This window comes from Arabidopsis lyrata (genome assembly GCF_000004255.2).
Source record: "Arabidopsis lyrata subsp. lyrata unplaced genomic scaffold ARALYscaffold_6, whole genome shotgun sequence".
NCBI classification, from domain to species: Eukaryota; Viridiplantae; Streptophyta; class Magnoliopsida; order Brassicales; family Brassicaceae; genus Arabidopsis; species Arabidopsis lyrata.
The window spans coordinates 11,460,983-11,476,479 of NW_003302550.1; the positions used below are offsets into that span (position 1 = coordinate 11,460,983).

At 37.0% G+C, this 15,497-nt stretch overlaps 2 protein-coding genes across 2 annotated transcripts; both read left to right on the plus strand.

Moving 5' to 3' along the window:
- The first annotated feature begins 1,059 nt into the window (after positions 1–1,059).
- Positions 1,060–2,800, plus strand: LOC9310336 (asparagine--tRNA ligase, cytoplasmic 3). Its single transcript, XM_021020449.1, has 4 exons — positions 1,060–1,097; positions 1,287–1,644; positions 1,732–2,298; positions 2,379–2,800. Exons 1-4 carry the CDS (start codon positions 1,060–1,062, stop codon positions 2,658–2,660), a joined length of 1,245 nt encoding a protein of 414 aa, XP_020876108.1. The 3' UTR covers positions 2,661–2,800.
- Positions 2,801–9,363: 6,563 nt separating this feature from the next.
- LOC9308241 (leucine-rich repeat extensin-like protein 7) lies at positions 9,364–11,504 on the plus strand. Its single transcript, XM_002872126.2, has one exon. The coding sequence runs from the start codon at positions 9,713–9,715 to the stop codon at positions 11,234–11,236; it is 1,524 nt and encodes a 507-aa protein (XP_002872172.2). The 5' UTR covers positions 9,364–9,712; the 3' UTR covers positions 11,237–11,504.
- Positions 11,505–15,497: the final 3,993 nt, after the last annotated feature.

The following is a 15,497-nucleotide window of genomic DNA, read 5'->3' on the forward strand; positions in this document are numbered from 1 at the left end:
TCAAAAAATATTACTTTTTGAAAAATAAAATTATTTTCCGTTTTCATATCTTTAAAAAAAATTATCCATAATTGAGCATTATAGAAAAAATTTTATATTTATTCTAATATTGTATATAGGGACTGACAAAAAAATTAATATTTTTTCACTTACTACTATAATATATTAAAACTTAGTTCTAATATATATATATATATATATTATATAAATTTTGTAATAAATAAAATTCAACCCGTAGTTTAGTACGGGTGATGATCTAGTGAGTTTAATAAGTCATAGGAATGATGATGTGTCATCATATTTAATTTTTGTTGGTTAATAAAAATGATGTGTATTAATTGAAATGTTTTGATTTGATATTGGTTTTAATGAAACTGACACGTGTCGCTCTCGGGTGAGTTTTTTTAAAGTGGAACCCTTCTTTATTATATAAGATACTAGATTTGAACCCGCGGTACACCGCATGGCTATATCTTTTTATAAAAAAAAATAGTTTGATTTTTTAGGTAAACTCTATGTTGGATTATACATTTTTGTTGTATTTGATGAATGTTCATATATATAAGTATATATTTATTCTTGTACGATTAATCCATTAGCATGTTTATGTTTGATGTTGTAAAATAGTGAAACGAAAACATATAATTGATTAAGTTACGATTTATGGTATTAAAAATAAAATATGTTTAATGTAGATTTTGCATATAGATATATTTTTATTGTTATTATATTTTTATATTTATAAATGTAAAACTTTGCAAGTGACCGAAAATTAGAATCTGATTTTTGGTCACATGGAATGACCACGATCCCTGTTTGGAATGACATATTGTAGAGATGTGTAGTAGGTCTGAATTGACGACTCACATAGTTGAGTTGAAAATTTTCAATGAACATCCAATCACCAACAGAGATTTGATTAGCATACTTGCTCACCAAGTCATTCTTTACTGAGCCATGCATTTTCTTTCCCTGCAAAGATAGGTCAATACATGTATTAGTAGATTAGAGGAGAACGATTTAACTCAATACTAAAAAATAGCGATTGAACTCGACCCGATGGTGGAGCTGGACTTTATTGGAGATGGTTTGATCCGGTTAACTCTGGTTAACTTGGTATTGGTTTAATGTCGATTATTAAGTTGTATATATAAGCTTAAGATTACAGTTTTATTTTTAACAAGTTTTGTAACAAACTCTGTTTTTAGACTGTTGAATAAAGATTCTCTTTGACTCCGATTCTTCTTTGCTCGTGTTCATCTTCTCCGATTCACCGGAGTTAATAGACTTGCCGGTCAGAAGGTCGAAATCAGCGGGTGGGTTAAAACGGGAAGGGAGCAAGGAAAAGGGAGTTTCGCTTTTCTTGAGGTGAACGATGGATCCTGCGCAGCGAATCTTCAGGTCAAGGTGGATGCTTGTGTGTCAGATGTCTCCAAGTTGGTTGCGACGGGAACTTGTCTGACCGTTGATGGATGTTTGAAGATTCCTCCGGAAGGTAAAGCTACGAAGCAGAAGATTGAGCTTAGCGCCGAGAAGGTGATTGATGTGGGAACGGTGGATCCGGCTACGTACCCGATTCCTAAGACGAAGCTGACTCTAGAGCATTTGAGAGACTATACTAATTTTCGTGCAAGGACCACCACGGTAAAACTTGCTATTTGATTACATATTCTTTAGAGTTTTTATCGGGAAATAATTACTTTGTTAAAGTGTTCGTTCGACTTGAAACAGATGGCAGCAGTTACAAGAATCCGACGTAAGATTACTCTTGAGGCTCACCTTTTCTGTGATGAACATGATATCTGTCACATTCACACTCCTATCATCACAACAAGTGATTGCGAAGGTGCTGGTGAAATGTTCCAAGTCACAACCTTGATCAACCAATCTGACGACAAGTCGCCCACCGAGGCTGACATTGAAGCTGCCAAGCTCATTGTCAAGGAGAAAGGTGAAGCTGTAGCGCAACTCAAAGCTGCCAAAGCAAGCAAGCAAGAGATTACTGCTTCCGTTGCTCAACTCACTGAAGCAAAGGAGACTTTAGCTAAGGTTGAAGAGAGGTCAAGGCTTAAGCCTGGATTACCTAAAAAGGATGGAAAAATTGATTATTCCCAAGATTTCTTTGCTCGTCAAGCTTTCCTCACAGTTTCTGGTCAATTACACGCCGAAACCTACGCTTGCAGTATGGGTGATGTGTATACATTTGGCCCCACTTTCCGGGCAGAGAAGTCTCACACCTCAAGGCATCTTGCTGAGTTCTGGATGGTTGAGGTTGAATTAGCTTTTGCCGGTGTAGAGGTAACAAAACATTTGATTATTTTTATTTTTATTTTCTTTGGTCGCCGCCGCAGTAACAGCTTTAAAATTTTTGTTTGTAGGAGGCTATGAACTGCGCAGAGGCACTTGTGAAAGACATTTGCAATTCGTTGCTTGAAAAGTGTGATGATGACATGAAACTTATGGCTAAGAATGTCGACAAAGCCTGCATTGACAGGCTACTATTGGTTGCCTCGACTGGGTTTGGTCGAGTAACATACACCGAAGCAATAACGCTACTTGAGAAAGCTGTGGCTCAAGGAAAGAAATTTGAGAACCAAGTGGAGTGGGGAATCGACTTAGCATCTGAGCATGAAAGGTCTTTCTTCTTCTATAATCCTTAAAAACTATTTCGAAAAGGGTTACTAATGTTTCAAAAGCCTCTTATTGTCTATAACTACCCCAAAGAGATCAAAGCTTTCTACATGAGACTTAACGATGATGGAAAGACAGTTGCTGCCTTCGATGTCCTCGTTCCAAAGGTAATAAAGCTCGAGTTGAAGTTGAATCCTTTTTTTTTTTTTTTTTTTTTTTGTGTGTGTGTGCACATCAATGGCGTCTATTTCTCTGTAAAATAAGGTTGGAGATGTTGGTCGTGATCAAGTCTTCATGGTAGTTTTATTTAGAGTCTTATATTATAGAGTTAAGTAACTGAGTTTTGTTATGTATAAACTATTCGTATTACACACCGAAGAGATACGAATAGAATCGTTAACTGCAAAACAGTTACACGTGTATGTATGTGTCTCTACATTGGGTTGTCTTGTAGAGACGTGTCCCTTAGTCAAAGTGTGTCATGTAAAACTATAAATACAGTTTATATATCTAATAAAAGTGTGTGGTTTTACGTTATACAAAACAGAGAGGTAAGACAAAACAGAGTAAAATCTGTGTTGTCCGATCCTTAAACACTTTGAGAGTTCAAAGTTCTACATGGTATCAGAGCTATGGAGACAACAATGCAGCAAGTTATTCCAATTTTCAATGGTGAATCATACGGGTTCTGGAAAATTAAAATGATTACCATCTTGAAGACACGAAAGTTATGGGAGATTGTCGAAAACGGAGTCACGGCGAATCCATCTTCTGAAAGCACATCGGAATCGATTAGAGAGAGAGAAGATCAATTGATGAAAGACATGTTGGCTCTCCAAATCCTTCAAAGTGCAGTCTCAGAATCTATATTTCCGAGAATTGCTCCCGCGTCGACCGCAAAAGATGCTTGGAATGCTTTGGAAATGGAGTTCCAAGGAAGTTCACAAGTAAAGATGATCAATCTTCAGACTTTGAGAAGAGAGTATGAGAATCTGAAGATGGAGGAAGGTGAAACCATAAATGATTTCACAACCAAGTTGATTAATCTGAGTAATCAACTAAGAGTTCATGGAGAAGAGAAGTCCGATTACCAAGTGGTTCAAAAGATTCTAATCTCCGTACCACAACAATTCGACAGCATCGTTGCGGTACTTGAACAAACAAAAGATCTATCAACTCTTTCTGTCACAGAGTTGATAGGAACATTGAAGGCGCATGAGAGGCGTTTAAATCTCCGAGAAGATCGTATCAATGAGGGTGCGTTTTATGGAGAAAAGCTTGGTTCAAGAGGAGGAAACAAGCAAAACAAAGATCGCCATGGGAAGACCAACATGTGGTGTGGCGTGTGTAAGAAGAACAATCACAATGAGGTAGATTGTTTCAGAAAGAAGAGTGAAAGCGTTTCACAAAGAGGTGCAAACTATGAAAGAAGATGCTACGTGTGCGACAAGCCAGGACACATAGCCAAAGATTGTAAACTTAGAAAAGGTGAAAGAGCACATCTAAGTATTGAAGAATCAGAAGATGAAGATGAAGATGGGTGTCATATGCTATTTAGTGCTGTTGAAGAAAAAGAGATCTCAACAATCAAAGAAGAAACGTGGTTGGTAGATAGTGGGTGCACCAATCACATGTCTAAAGACATTAGATACTTCATAACCTTGGATCGCAGCAAGAAAATTACCATAAAGATTGGTAATGGTGGGAAAGTCGTTTCCGAAGGCAAAGGAGACATAAGAGTAACCACAACCAAAGGAGATCATGTCATCAAAGATGTACTTTATGTACCCGAACTAGCAAGAAATTTGCTTAGTGTCTCCCAAATGATATCAAATGGATATCGGGTCATCTTTGAAGGCAACAAGTGTGTGATTCAAGACGTAAAAGGAAGAAAAATCTTGGAGATCAAGATGAAGAACAGAAGCTTTCCAATTCGTTGGAAAAATTCAAGAGAAGAAGCATATGTGGCTTTCGAAGAAAAAGAAGAACAAACAAATCTCTGGCACAAGCGTTTTGGTCATGTGAACTATGACAAGATGGAGAAAATGCAAACGCTAAAGAGTGTAGAAGATCTTCCAAAATTCGAAGTAATAAAAGGCGTATGTGCGGCTTGTGAGATGGGAAAACAACCAAGGAGGAGCTTTCCAAAGAAATCTCAAAGCAACACAAACAAAACCTTGGAGCTTATTCATTCGGACGTGTGTGGTCCAATGCAAACGGAGTCAATAAACGGGAGCAAGTACTTCCTCACGTTTATTGATGATTTCTCAAGAATGACGTGGGTATATTTCTTGAAAAACAAGAGTGAAGTGATCACAAAGTTCAAGATATTCAAGCCTTATGTGGAGAACCAATCGGAGAATCGGATCAAAAGGCTTAGAACAGATGGAGGTGGTGAATTTCTATCGAGAGAATTCATCAAACTATGTCAAGAGAGTGGCATACATCATGAGATAACGACTCCCTACTCTCCACAACAAAATGGTATAGCGGAAAGAAGAAACAGAACGCTTGTAGAGATGGCAAGATCAATGATCGAAGAGAAGAAGTTATCTAACAAGCTTTGGGCTGAAGCTATTGCAACATCAACATACTTGCAAAACAGATTGCCATCTAATTCATTGGAAAAAGGAGTTACACCAATTGAGATATGGAGCGGAAAGAAACCAAGTGTTGATCACTTGAAAGTTTTTGGGTGTGTATGTTACATACACATACCGGATGAGAAGAGAAGAAAGCTTGACACTAAAGCCAAACAAGGGCTGTTCGTAGGCTACAGCAACGAATCAAAAGGGTATAGAGTGTTATTGCTAAATGAAGAAAAAATCGAAGTGTCAAGAGATGTGACATTCGATGAGAAGAAAACATGGAGTCATGATGAAAAAGGAGAAAGAAAATCGATTCTATCGCAAGTCAAGATCAACTCACAAGAACAAGGAGGAGGAAATGATCTAAACGCTGAAATAGATCAAGTGAGCAACGCTTTGAATCAACTTCATATTTCAAACAGAGCAGTTCAAAACTCAGAAGAAGAAGGAGAAAATTATGTTGGTCCAAGAGGTTTCCGATCAATCAATGATCTCATGAACCAAACCGATGAAGTTGAAGGAGAGGCACTTATACATGAGATGTGTCTCATGATGGCTGAAGAACCACAAGCCTTGGAAGAAGCAATGAAAGATGGAAAATGGATAGAAGCCATGAGAGAAGAGTTGCGGATGATCGAGAAGAACAAAACATGGCAAGTTGTGGCAAGACCAAAAGACAAAAATGTGATCAGTGTCAAATGGATCTTTCGTTTGAAGACTGATGCAAGTGGAGAAGCAATCAAACACAAAGCAAGAGTATGGTGTGGATTATCTTGAAACTTTTGCACCGGTTTCAAGATATGATACAATAAGGATCGTAATGGCGATTGCGGCTCAACAAGGATGGAAACTCTTTCAAATGGATGTAAAGTCAGCATTCTTAAATGGATATTTGGAAGAAGAAGTTTACATAGAACAGCCACCAGGGTTCATAGAAGAAGGAGAAGAAGGAAAAGTTCTTAAACTTCACAAAGCGCTATACGGTTTAAAGCAAGCTCCTAGAGCATGGTATGGACGTATTGATGGATATTTTATCAAGAATGGCTTTGTGAGAAGCATCAATGATGCAGCGCTTTATGTGAAGAAGACCTCAAAGGAGATAATGGTGGTTAGTTTATATGTTGATGACATCATAGTCACGGGAAGCAAAATAAAGGAGATTAAACAATTCAAGGAGGAGATGAAGAATGAGTTTGAAATGACCGACTTAGGAGAGCTAAGTTACTTTCTCGGCATGGAAGTAACCCAAAACGAAGAAGGTATTTTCTTGTCACAAGAAAATTATGCAAAGAAGCTCTTGAAGAAATTTGGAATGCAAGACTGCAAAAGTCTGTCAACACCATTAACTCCTCATGGAAAGAAGAAGGAAGTCTTAAAGGAGAACCTTGAAGATGTTACAAAGTATAGAAGCATAATCGGAGGTTTGCTATATCTTTGTGCTTCACGGCCAGACATCATGTATGCAAGTTCATACCTGTCTCGTTACATGGCTGCTCCAACGATGCAACATTACCAAGAAGCCAAGCGAGTTCTAAGGTATGTTAAAGGTACTTTGAACTATGGCATTCAGTTCAAGCGAGTAGAAGAACCAGAGTTGGTGGGATTCTCCGATAGTGATTGGGGTGGTTCAGTGGAAGACAAGAAGAGTACAAGCGGCTATGTCTTTATGATTGGATCTGGGGCATGTTGTTGGAACTCAAGCAAGCAGAAGACGGTTGCTCAATCAACGGCTGAGGCCGAGTACATTGCGATTTGTTCTGCAGCAAATCAAGCCATATGGCTACAAAGGCTAGTGAATGAAATCGGATTCAAGACTGAAAAAGGTACAAGGATTCTCTGTGATAACAAATCTGCAATTGCTATAGGAAAGAATCCAGTTCAACATCGTCAAACAAAGCACATCGACATCAAGTATCATTTCGTAAGAGAAGCTGAGCAAGAAGGAAAAATCAAGCTTGAACATTGTCCAGGAGAGTTTCAAGTCGCTGATATCTTAACCAAACCGTTAAACACGTTAAGGTTTGAGTCTCTACGAGAAGAGCTAGGCGTGAAGATGAAGCCATGATCAAGGAGGAGTGTTGGTCGTGATCAAGTCTTCATGGTAGTTTTATTTAGAGTCTTATATTATAGAGTTAAGTAACTGAGTTTTGTTATGTATAAACTATTCGTATTACACACCGAAGAGATACGAATAGAATCGTTAACTGCAAAACAGTTACACGTGTATGTATGTGTCTCTACATTGGGTTGTCTTGTAGAGACGTGTCCCTTAGTCAAAGTGTGTCATGTAAAACTATAAATACAGTTTATATATCTAATAAAAGTGTGTGGTTTTACGTTATACAAAACAGAGAGGTAAGACAAAACAGAGTAAAATCTGTGTTGTCCGATCCTTAAACACTTTGAGAGTTCAAAGTTCTACAGGAGAACTCATTGGTGGAAGCCAAAGGGAAGAACGGATGGACGTCCTCATGGAAAGGTTTGTGAAAGTGAAACCAATCTGTTTAATTTTGGTTATTTGATATCTCTCATGAAGCAAAATCTGGTCTACAGAATGGAGGAGATGGGTCTACCAATTAAGCAATACGAGTGGTACATTGACTTGAGACGTCATGGAACAGTGAAGCATTCTGGATTCGGACTCGGCTTGGAGCGTATGCTTCTCTTCGCTACAGGAATGGACAATATTAGAGACGTTATTCCCTTCCCTCGCTATCCTGGAAGAGCTGACCTTTGATAGGAGTTGAACCCCAACCGAACCAGAGTACATGACGTGACAAGTGGTCTGGTTTTATTTTATTGTTTCAGTTTTTTTTATATTAGCTGGTCTGGTCTTGGATTTTTTACGTTTACCTCCAATTTGATCTCAATTTTTATTTTTAATAAGAAATTCAATAATGAAATCAACAAAAACAAAAGTAAAATAAAATAGTGATTGTTATTATCATTAGCTATTAGGGAGAAATATTCCCGGTGAGTCAACATTTGATACTTTGCCAACTTTTTCAGAAGAGAGTCTTCCACGATCCCAGGATACCTAGACATTTATTTACCTTTATGTCAGCTAAACTATTGCATCAAATTAATCCACGATGAAAACACAATTTGAAACAACATTTCCCATTCACAATTATACCTATGAAGCAAGCAAACAATTGAAGATTTTTTACAAAGTAATATTCTTAAATGAAGACTACATGGGTCTTTTTTTCTTATGTTTGAGTTCATTCAGATCATCATTGTATATATACTTCAGAATAGGTGATATTTATGTTGTAGCCTAGGTATACAACAAATAGCTAGGAAAGGAGGAGGTTGTAAGTACGCTATGACTTACCAAGACTCCGATTTAGGTGGGAGCAATATAAGAGCTTAGATTCCATCCGGGCCAGATATAATAAACAAGTAGTGTTCATCAGAAACACCAGAGAGAAGCGGCAAAATATTGGAAAAATATCAGAACCTCAGATACAGCCACACCAGAGAGAAGCGGCAAAATTCTTTAGTCAAAAACAACAAAGTTACATGGCAGAAGATAACAAACATTAAGTTAAGAGCACACAAGTAAATGGACAATTCCGGCCGTAAACATCATGTCACATAATTACCATGTTTAGTTGATACTTTTGACCACATCCTCGTTGGGTAGTTCATACCTATTCCATGCGCTCCTTCCTCTCACAGTTGAGGAGTATCAACTTATGCTGCCAACTGTGTTGTTTCCTGCTGAGCACAAACACAAGAGGACCTGCAAAGCAAGGGTTTAAGCTTCCATCCGTTACGTTAGACTTATTCCTTTTGACTAAAAAAAATAAAATAAATCAAAACAGTCAAATCAGTGTATACATAGGCTATGTATAAGATATTTTAAAATACAATCATAAACGTTAAACAAATAGATTTTTAATCACATGATCGATCCACACGGATGTTTGGAATAAAAAATACATACTTAGATGGATCATTAACATTAACTCAAAGTATTTATGGACTAAAAGCGCAAATTAAATAGATCTTTTCCAATTTAATGTTGATTATATTGTTTGTTTCGTAATGCTAATATCATGTTATGGTGACTCCTGTTTTGTAAGTTGTGATCATCCTCCGATTTGGTTTAGCAGACATTTCGTTTAACTTAACATAATAGTAAGGTTGACAATGAAAAAGTAAGTTGTACAAGATAGTAAGTAACTTAGTAACAAACAAACAAACCCCCTAAGATCACCCCTAAAAGCTAGCATCACCACATACTAATGTTCTATTAGCATAATCTCAGACGCTAAACTAGTGGGACAATTTCATTTCAAATTTGCCAAGTCAATTCAAAATAAATCTTAATTTACAAAATAATAATAGGTGGTCTTTTCTCCCTAAAACTATACGTGTTTTTTACTTATTCATCGTCGTGTCATTGTAATAAAATTGTAAATGACAAAGAAAAAACATTACAGTTTTTAGACATTCTCGGTCAACCACAAATCCACAATGCTGTAATGGAAAAAACAGTTTTACATAATCTACTAAAAATAGCGATACAAATGTTTTATTCTACACTCACATCTAATAATAAGAATCACTACCTTTCACTGCTAATCTCTCTCTCTCTCTCTCTCTTTACAGATTCAAATCTCAAAGAAAACCAAAAAAATAATAAAAGAAGAAGAAGAAGAAGAGTGATTAACAAAAACACAAAACTCCATTTGAGTGTGATGAGGATTTATCAACCGACGTTATTATCATTCACCACCGTCGTCTTACTCTACATCTCCGCCGCCGTGGCTCGTGGTGGTTCCCGGCAACTTTTGTACACCCGAGACGACCCTATAACCATACCTCCGTACCTAATCTTCGAAAACGTACGGCTCGAAAGAGCTTACGTGGCGTTACAAGCGTGGAAACGTACCATGATCTCTGACCCGTGGAATCTAACGGCTAACTGGTTCGGATCACGTGTGTGCGACTACAACGGTGTAGTATGCTCATCATCTCTCGACGACCCTTTGGTTAAAACTGTCTCCGGCGTTGATCTAAACCATGGAGATATCGCTGGTCACCTCCCTGAAGAGCTTGGCCTCTTAACCGATATTGCTCTGTTTCACGTTAACTCGAACCGGTTTTGTGGTACTCTCCCGGTCGGGTTTTCGCAGTTGAGTCTCCTTTTCGAACTCGATTTAAGTAATAACCGGTTCGCTGGTAAATTCCCGGAAGTGGTAATCGGTTTACCGAAATTAAAGTATCTTGATCTCCGGTACAACGAGTTTGAAGGTCAATTACCAGAATCTCTGTTTGATAAAGAACTAGACGCTCTGTTCCTGAATAGTAACCGGTTCGTTAATAAAATCCCGGTTAACATGGGGAATTCTCCGGTATCGGTTCTAGTTCTAGCATCAAACCGGTTTGAAGGATGTATACCGACGAGTTTCGGTAAAATGGGTAAGACTCTAAACGAGATCATCCTAATGGATAACGGTTTACAATCTTGTCTACCTAATGACATGGGTTTACTTCAAAACGTCACCGTTTTGGACGTTAGTTATAACTGGTTGGTCGGAGAGTTACCAAAGTCGATGGGTCAGATGGAGAATCTTGAGGTGTTGAACGTTGAACGTAACATGCTCTCCGGTTTAATACCGGAGGAGTTATGTTCGCTTGAGAAGCTAAGAGAGTTTAGATACGGGTCTAACTATTTCACCGGAGAACCAGCCACGTGTCGTTATCTAGAGAATTATAATTATACTATGAATTGTCTCAAAGACGAGAGAGACCAAAGATCGATGATGGAGTGTAAGATGTTTTTGTCGAAACCTGTAGATTGTGACTCTTTTAAGTGTAGTCCTGTCTCTTCGTGTTTTTCTCCTCCTCCTCCGTCTCAAATATCACCGTCTTCGCAACCATTGGCACCGGCGCCATCTCCTACTCAACCACCATTGTCACCACCGCCTCCGGCTAGACCATGTCCGCCGCCGATATACTCACCGCCTCCACCACCATTGTCACCGGCGCCGTCTATGAACTGATCTATCTATGTGTAGAAAACTAGAAAGCGCAAGTGTTGATGAGAATGAGATTATTTAGTGTCGAAAGTAAATGCCAGATGAGATATATCTAGTGGGAACCAAAAGTTACAAGTGGAGACAACAAAGCTGAAATTTTTTAGGACACCAAAGTGTAGAGAATTTGTCTCTTTTTTTAGATTGCATGTGTGTGTGTTTGTTTAACTTTAACTTTTATATAATTTTTTGGTCTCTGTTTTTTCATATTCATTAATAAGAACAAATGTAGCAACCATCTGGCACGGATCAACGAGTCAGTGTGGTTAATTAAACTATTTGATATGCATTCTGTTACCTTTCACAAGAAAATGAATTTATGCATGAGGTAGTTGTTTATGTGAAATGAGGTTTAAATGTCGTGGTTCAATTATTTTTCTTTTGTTAAACCACATGTAGATTGAACACTAACCCCTAAAATAAATGATTCAAGTGCAATTCGTTTTTTTAGAAAATAAAATTTTCACAAGTTTTGATCCAAGTATGAGTTGCTTTGATCTTAACTTATTTTTGATAACTTTATTAGGACAACCATCTCTATACTATTAAAAGAGAAGTACAAATGAAAATGGGTCGGGTTAAAATCAGAAAATTGACCCGAAATTCTGAAATCGGATCTTTGAGATTTTTTTGGAATATAAATTCGAATTAATAATAAAAAATCAAAATAAAATAAAATATTTATAGAAATCAAATAAAATCTGATTGTACTTATGGTAAATAATAATAATAGCATATTCCAAACAATATTATACATTAATTACGTATAATAAATTTGTTCATATATTTTTGGGACTAATTCCATAACAATCAACGTTTTTGTCATTAATTTCGTTCATTTTAGCCAATTATCATTAATTGAAAGATATTTTACTTGCTTCTAAAGATTTCTAGAAAATTTATCACAAATAACCCATCTGTTTTATAAATTAAATTGATATTTTTATTTTGGTCATGTAAATTAAATAGATATTTTTATTTTGGTCGTGTAAATTAAATAGATATAAAATCCATGTAACTAATTTTAATTTAATTAGATTAAATCGAAATTATGATATTTTCATACCTATAGCTTACCAAAGAAGTTTAATTTTCAATTTATAAAGATTTCTTGAATATGATTTTAGAATTATTCAACAAAATGATAAGTATTTATTAAATTTTGTGAATCATGAAAAATAATAATTAATTTTTAATCATTATACTTCATCTTTCAATCTCTCATCTAACAAATAAAATACATATTCTATTATTACTATGTCCAAACTTCATTTTGTTGTATGACTAAATAATATTCCCATTAGAACTATCAAAGCGAGTTGATTCGTCCCGTTAAGTCCGTTTTGCGATAGACAAAAAATATTTTGACTTGTAGTTAGTCGTTCCGCACGACCCGCGGGTAGCATATATGAAATACAAACCCGTCCCGCGAATGTATGCGGATTTGCGGGATTGTCCATGAATTTTGTTTAAATAATTTTAAAGTAACCAAAATTTAAAATACTACTAAAATAAATAAATAAATCAAAATACTATAAAAAGTTTGTTTAAATTACCACATGTTGAATAAATTATAATTTTATCAATAAATACTAATATACGGGCTGATCCACCAACCCGCGGATGAAAACCGATTAAACCTATGATCCACTGCGAATTAATCCATGTGGCCCGCTTATTTGCGGGTTTAATATATTTTCCCAAATCTGCCCCATAGTGAGATGATGTGGGCTCGACCCGCGGTTTTTGACTGCTCTAATTCCCATGAATCGTCTAATTTTAGAATTTTAAAACACAAAATTCTATTTTGTAAATCATAATTAATACGATGGGTATATTTATAAACAATTTTACATTTTTTCTACAATTCGTTATTATGAATATTTATAAGTATACTACACGATTCGTTCTACTAAAAAACATACACAATATTAAACGCAACGTATGTAAACCAATATTCTCCCGCGGTGGACCGCGGGTCCGATCCTAGTTTAACTTTATTTTTGTAGATAATGTTTTGCACTTTTTTCACCCCTACACAATATTTCTCAAAGTTGGATCTACCACATGATACTACCAAGTGCGTATGAATGACATGTCTCATACTCTGATCAGTAAATTTTTCTCTCTTTTTTTTTTTTTTTTCTTTTAGGTTTTGACATCTTTATGGCATATTCTCTTTTATTTTATTTCTTGTACCTGTTATGAATCTCGTGATTCTTATTGATTAATGAAGGGTTGCCGGATTTTTCAGCCCCCAACTAGTTGCAAACTCAAGGATCCCCCTATACTTTTTTCGCTCTTAAAAAATCACCAACAACTAACAATTTCCTTAATAAAACATCCTCAACTTTCAGATTCATCTTGATTAATACGCCTCCAATTGAACCGGCCATTAAACCGGGTTTAACCACAAATCCGCGTTTACTATACCGCGATTAGGATTACCCGCATAAGTATCCATGACCCGAAAGTTAAAACGACGTCGTTTTGACTCGTATCTTTTTCTCAAAACAAAGCCAAAATGACGTCGTGTTCTCTATTCTCTCTATTTCTCAAAATCGCGAATTGGGGGTTTAGGGATTTCAAAATTAGGGTTCTTGAGAGAAAGGGAAAGGGGATTTGCGATTTCTGGGTTAAGGTTTGAAATTATGTCTGATTGGGTTGGGGATACATCGGAGTATAGGCCGTGGAAGGAATTAGTGTATCAAAGTGATCCTGATGATCCTGATTTCGTGCCTCCAGAGAGTGAGAGTGATGTGGTTGACAGTGGAATTGAAAGCGGAGATGAGGGAGATGGCGATGACGATAGTGCTGGAGGAGACGACTCCGACTCCGACAGTGAGAGTGAGAAAGACGGCGGAGGTGACAACAACGACAGAAACCGTGAGAATGATGGAGAGGGTGACAGAGATGAAATCCGAAGGAAGAGACCACGACAGGAAGATGAGGAAGGTGAAGAAGGGCAAAGAGAGAAGAAACCGAGGGGAAAAGAGAAGAAAGATCTGCGTGAAGAAGACATAATGGAGAGGTTTGAGTTCGAAATAGAAGAAGCAGTGGCAAATTGGTTTGATGAGTTTCAGATTCGTCGTGGTGTAATTCCAGAGAGTGTTAATGAAGATGAGGATCATGTGGTCACTAGAGATAGGAAGATTAGGTTAGTATCTGATGATAAGTTAGCTATAGGAAGAACATTCTTCACTGGTTTTGAGTTTAAGGAGTTTATGTTGCATTATGCAATGAAGAATAGACTAAACATTAAGCAAAATAGGTGGGAGAAGGATAAAATAAGCTTTAGGTGTGCTCAGAAGAAGGGTTGTGACTGGTATGTCTACTGCTCCTACAATCGGACAAGGCAATTGTGGGTTTTGGTGACCAAATGTTTGGATCATAGCTGTACTCCTAATGGCAAATGTAGGCTGCTGAAGAGCCGAGTGATTGCAAGATTGTTTATGGACAAGTTGAGATTGCAGCCTAAGTACATACCTCTTGACATTCAGAGGCATATCAAAGAGCAGTGGAAGTTGTGTAGTAGTATAGGACAAGTTCAGACAGGGAGGTGTCTAGCTCTGAAGTGGCTGAAAGAAGAATATGAGCAACAGTTTGCTCACCTTCGAGGGTATGTTGCTGAAATCAATAGCACAAATAAGGGATCAACTGCCATTGTTGATACAATTACTGATGCCAAAGGGAACCATGTCTTCAACCGGATCTATGAGTGTCTTGGAGCAATGAAGAATGCATTCTACTATTGCAGGCCACTCATTGGGATAAATGGAACCTTTTTGAAGCATGCTGTTAAAGGTTGTCTCTTTACTGATATTGGTCATGATGCAAACAATCAGATATACCATGTGGCATGGGCAACTGTTCAATCTGAGAATGCTGATAATTGGCTTTGGTTCTTGAATCTCCTGAAGCAAGACTTGAACTTGAAGGATGGCAGTGATTATGTAGTTATATCAGATCGCTGCAAGGTATGTGTTAGTAAAAGTAGGTTTCTTTTGTGTTTTTGAATGTATGTGGTTGTGCTTATATGTATTTTGTATCTGTTGTAGGGAATTATTAGTGCTGTTAAGAATGTCTTGCCAAATGCTGAACACAGGCCTTGTGTGAAGCATATTGTTGAAAACCTGAAGAAGAGACATGCAAATAAAGATGAGTTGAAGAAGCATGTATGGAATTTGGCTTGGAGTTACAGTGATGCCCAATATCGAGTTAACTTGAA

Excerpts from the sequence above, each read along its gene's own strand:
- LOC9310336 (XM_021020449.1), top strand. The coding sequence starts at position 1,060 with ATGGTGGAGCTGGACTTTATTGGAGATGGTTTGATCCG. Across the intron at positions 1,098-1,286 it reads ATTGGAGATGGTTTGATCCG|ACTTGCCGGTCAGAAGGTCG; the intron begins GTTAACTCTGGT and ends CGGAGTTAATAG. Across the intron at positions 2,299-2,378 it reads TAGCTTTTGCCGGTGTAGAG|GAGGCTATGAACTGCGCAGA; the intron begins GTAACAAAACAT and ends TTTTGTTTGTAG.
- LOC9308241 (XM_002872126.2), top strand. The coding sequence starts at position 9,713 with ATGGAAAAAACAGTTTTACATAATCTACTAAAAATAGCGATACAAATG.